Source organism: Alosa pseudoharengus, unplaced genomic scaffold, assembly GCF_046254945.1.
Source record: "Alosa pseudoharengus isolate Yale_2024_CS ecotype anadromous, Long Island Sound unplaced genomic scaffold, YU_APseudo_1.1 YU_APseudo_1.1_scf_22, whole genome shotgun sequence".
In the NCBI taxonomy this organism is placed as follows: Eukaryota; Metazoa; Chordata; class Actinopteri; order Clupeiformes; family Clupeidae; genus Alosa; species Alosa pseudoharengus.
In genome coordinates, this window is record NW_027468680.1 from 10,717,753 (window position 1) to 10,722,752 (window position 5,000).

At 45.4% G+C, this 5,000-nt stretch overlaps 1 protein-coding gene across 11 annotated transcripts in view; it reads left to right on the forward strand.

Moving 5' to 3' along the window:
- Nucleotides 1-5,000, forward strand: part of ppp1r13ba (protein phosphatase 1, regulatory subunit 13Ba) — a 55,185-nt gene that overhangs the window by 37,640 nt on the left and 12,545 nt on the right. For 5 of the 11 annotated variants that reach the window (XM_076300503.1, XM_076300497.1, XM_076300498.1 and 2 more), the window contains 4 exons: nt 977-997; nt 1,419-1,593; nt 2,673-2,869; nt 4,356-4,520. In XM_076300503.1, coding sequence (XP_076156618.1) covers nt 977-997; nt 1,419-1,593; nt 2,673-2,869; nt 4,356-4,520 — 558 coding nt within the window. Of the gene's footprint in view, nt 140-976; nt 998-1,418; nt 1,594-2,672; nt 2,870-4,355; nt 4,521-5,000 lie in introns of all 11 variants that reach the window. The other 6 variants (XM_076300501.1, XM_076300505.1, XM_076300499.1 and 3 more) reach the window with 4 other exon arrangements.

Below are 5,000 nucleotides of genomic sequence, written 5' to 3' on the forward strand. Positions count from 1 at the left end.
AAATCAAGCTGGAATCCACTGGAATTATGAGAACAGCTTGAGGAGTGGGTTGTGTAATTTTGCTGTCAGTTTCTTCTCCTACCTCTTCATTTATAAATCAATTTGGATTCCGTCTATACAAAAGTTGATCTCTTGCAAGGTAATCCTAAATTTAAAATGTATTGTTCATCACCACAACATTTTACATGAGGTCAGTTTGGTTTGGAGGATAGTTTTCTTTTCTCGTTATCTTTGTATGAATTCTGCAGTGTTCAGTGATATTTATGTTTATGTGTGATGTATGATTGTGTCAGAATCTATGCGGTGCATTGTTGAGTTAGCTTGCAGTAAAGGCGTTTTGTTGTTTGACTTAACACAGCATTCTGATGAGTTAGCACTCTGTGTCCATCTCTCTCTCTCTCTCTCTATCTCTCTCTCTCTCTCTCCCTGTCTCTCTCTCTCACTCTTTCTGTATCTACCTTCCTGTCACTCTCTCTCTCTCTCTCTCTCTCTCTCCCTGTCTCTCTCTCTGTCTCTCTTTCTCTCTCTCTCTCTCTCTCTCTCTCTCTCTGTCCCTCTCTGTCCGTCAAGCCTGGCTTTGTGTTTGCTCGTTCTGGACCTGGTCAGAACAGTCGAGTCAGCATATGCGTGTGCAGCAGTCTCCTGTCTTTCTGTCTTTCATTCTTTGGGGTCGTTTTCATCAAAGCCCCCGGTCACTTTGAGCCTGTGGTCGATTTTCACTCCGTATGCACAGATATTTGGGCTGTAATGAGTAGGCTACACGTCTTCCGCTGCCAAGTTGCAATGTCAGGTGTGGGTGATAATGTTGGTTGGGCTCCAAGCACACTAATGTCTTGTAATCATAAGTATGCAAAATGGTATAGGCCAGTTGTTTACGTCTCTCTTATATTGTCTTTTGGTCTGTTGGTCCATTTTCTCTTTCTCTATCTTTTTATTCTACCTTTCTCTTGTTCCCTGATCCTGTATTCTTCCACAGCTTTCCACTGTTCGTTCTGAGGTGTGTGATGTGTTTTGCCTTGTTTTGTGTGTGTGTGTGTGTGTGTGTGTGTGTGTGTGTGAACTTTGTTTATGTGCGTGCAAATGTTCCCAGTGCATGTTCATAAGAGTGCCTCCACACCTCGCATGAGCCTGCCTGTGATCGTTTTTCTCCCTTGCCATCTGTAATTTACTGTTTCGCCACTCCTCTCTATCCCTCCCTGCCCTCCTCATCTCTTTTCTCCTCTCTATTGCTATTTGCACCCCTCCCTTCTCTCGTCTCTCATCCACCCGTCCCCCTCCTCCTTTCCCCTTCCTTCTCTTTCATCATTTTCTCTCCTCTACCTTAATCTGCTTTCCTCCCCCACCTCTCCCTCTCCTCTATCACTCTCTCTGCCTTTCTCTCTGCATCCCCCGCCCCCCCCCCCCCCCACCCTGCGCAGGAGCAGCGCCTGCGTTATCTGAAGCAGCAGGACGGCAGGTCGGGCCAGTCAGTGCCCGAGGCGGAGAAGCTGCATCGCCTGAAGGAGCGCGTGGACAGCCAGGAGGCCAAGCTGAAGAAGGTCCGCGCCATGAGGGGACAGGTGGACTACAGCAAGGTCATCAATGGAAACCTGTGTATGTGCGCTACGCTACGCTACGCTACCACACTGCAGCAGGGCTCACACATAAGCACCTTCTCAGGGTAGTCTCACACATCCCATAATGCCTCATATCAACATACGGTATTGTATTGTATACAGTGTGCCTATGTCTGTGTCCAGACGTATACAACAGTATGGTTAGCTTCAACTGTATAAGTCAGAAAAATAATCTGCATTACAATAGACATTCTTCTGTGAGGCAGAGCAGGAGATTTAACCACAAACAAGATATTGTGTTCCCAAGAGCAGCCATTTGGCTTTGCTCAAGTTATGCTTGTACTTTCTGGGGGACTTTTTGGGAAGTCTTGCCTCATCAGTCACCCGGTCTTGCGTGCGTGTGTGTGTGGCTATATTGGTGTGTTTTGACTCCCACGCGCAGCTGTTTCGTGAAGTCACTGCCGTCTTTGTTCCACTGCGTGAACTTGCTCAATCAGCTGCTGCTGCTGCTGCTGTGGAGTCCCAGTCACTGGGTGGCGCGCTGGCCGGTGGCCATTTTGGATGTTTGGATCTGAGGGTGTGGCAGTGGTGAACAGGAGGCAGAGAACAGCTGGGAGGTGTTAGCGCTAGGCCCTGGCCTTGGAGGGGAGGGGACATTGGGAAGATGTCACGCCTGGCGTGTCTGGCCTTCACTTTTGGCTGTGTCAATTTTCGGTCATGACTCAGTGGAGAAGAGAGAGAGTGGTTTAGAGAGATAGATTGAGAGAGATTTAGAGAGACAGTAGCAGAGAGAGAGACTGAGAGAGAGAGAGAGAGAGAGAGAGAGAGAGAGAGAGAGAAATGAAAAGATAGCATCTGTCTGCAGGGACACATTAAGCCTTTCTCCATCTCACTCTCACGAGGTCACTCAGCTTTTAGCAAGAAAGCACTGCAACCACAGAACACGCACACACACACGCACACACACACTCACACACACACACACACACACACACACACACACACACACACACACAGTCAGACACATCCACACCCACACCCACGTCTTAACCCTTTCCCATTACACATTCGTCTGACACATGTTTGCCTGGTCGTGTGTGTCGTCCTCTTACTCAGCGGCGGAGATTGAGCACGTGAGCAACCTGTTCCAGGAGAAGCAGGCCGAGCTGCAGGCAGCCGTGCTGAAGGTGGACCAGCTCACCCAGCAGCTGGACGACCTGCGCAGGGGACGCCTCAACGGTCTGCAGCCTCTCGGGGGGCCCATCAGCGGGACTGCCGCGCTCGAGCTGCGTAAACTCTACCAGGAGCTGCAGGTACACACAGTATGATACGCTTTGCCATTTCAAATGTACTTATTATTCAGTGATGTGTTATAGTATAAGTATATATATATATGCTTTGCCATATCAAATGTACTTTATTATTCAGTGATGTGTTATATCTAAAAGACTAAAGATTTAGTTTGTAAAACAAAAACTGAAATGATCACTACCAGCAACAGCAGTACAAAATATTTGCACATTTGATACAATAATAATTATACACATATAAATTAATACAATAATAAATATGCATGTAAAAATCATATATTAGTACAGTATACTGCATTGTCTAAGTACATAGTATGTATTATATATATGATTTATAGATATGATTTATCAGATAACCTCAGTTAGTTGTAAAAAGTCCACCAAGAGCTCCAGGCATGTGCAGTACGATCACATTGCTCAGATACATGGCATTCATGCTCCATGGTGGCGTTCCTGATTTATCCGGGCTGGGTTGCACCATGGTGGCGTTCCTGATTTATCCGGGCTGGGTTGCACCTGTTCTGGTGTTGGTTGGCACTGTTGACTGCAACATGGCACTGGGCTGTAGGCTCAGCCCACTTTTATTAGGATTATTAAAATGTTGCTTTTAATGTTGACATTGTCTTCTGCAGTAAGAATATATCTGGAATAGTACAATTGTGATTAAAATATCATAATTTTATAATGATTATGCCTTTTTGTGGGGTTGTGGGCTAATTGGTGCCAATTGATAGTGATATGATATTTGATGTGCGTTTTAGAATGTTGCTATTTTCCCCCCAATCTTTTTATGTCTGTTTTCACGTGATTATGGCTCATTGGGCTCAGCTCTCACCAACCTCTGAGGCCTACACTTATAGGCCACTTTGAGAACAGTTCTCCTTTATTCAGCTCAATCTCCAAAAACAGCACATGATCACAGTTTAACGAGACCAGGACAGTCGCCCTGAGGCCATGACTGACTCCAATGGTTGGTTCTGCATTTAGACAGTGGAGTGTACTCTTTGGGCCGTCTGTACATGATATTACTGTAAGATGTCGGACTGAACTGGAGAGGACACAAGTCTACCAGTCATTATTTTTTTAATGTAACATGCTGAAGGATTAAGAAAACTTCAAACTGTCTTTGATCATATTTCTGCTTCACTGTATAGCTTAATGCTTATACAGTATGTGGTTAACCCTTAAAGGAGTACCGTCCACACACCAGTGTGACGGGAATGTTGAGAAATGAACGTTCTAAAGAATATCTGGGTTCATTGAATTCAACATAGAATTTTAGAACCTTCAATTGTTGCGGAACTTAGAACGTTCAAAAACCTACACCTTTAATTAACATAACTCATGTATTTCTCTCTCATACGTGTTTCTTTCTTGCCTTTGTCTCATTCCTTTCTTTTTCCTCTTCTCATTCTCTCCTTCCACCACTCCCACCCTCCCGTTGTCCTCCGATTCTTCTCTCCTCTTTCTCTGTCCATCCGTGTCTCAGATCCGTAATAAGCTCAACCAGGATCAGAGCAGCAAGCTGCAGCAGCAGAAGGAGATGCTCAACAAGCGCAACATGGAGGTGTCCATGATGGACAAGCGCATCGGCGACCTCCGCGAGCGCCTCTACAAGAAAAAAGCAGAGGCACGTCTCCCTCAGCACCGCAGCGTAAGGCCAGGAGCAACCAGGAAGATGCTTACACAGACGCTAACACAGATGCTAGATGCTACAGAAGTAGACGCTTACTCAGATACTCCTACATACGCTAACACAGATACTAGATGCTACAGCAGTAGACGCCTACTCAGATACTCCTACAGATGTAAATGAATTCGCACAAGAATGTAGGTACTAACATGGATGGATAGATACCCTGACAGATACCCTGCCCATGCAAATGCTAAGCTAATAGTACCAAATATGTTTACTGTCCATGTGCTCATTTAGGAGATGTATTTACCCAAAGACTCTCAGTAGCACAGTGAGAGAAAAGAGTCTAACAGAGCTTAGTCATGGCCTGTGCTGAGTGGGTTTATTACTTGAGCTGCTTGACGAAGTTTCTGTTTAAACCATCTGGTATTAGAGTCAGCAGCTGGTGATCGTGAGACACTATTTTTGTATTCTGTATAACATAACCCTTACAAATGG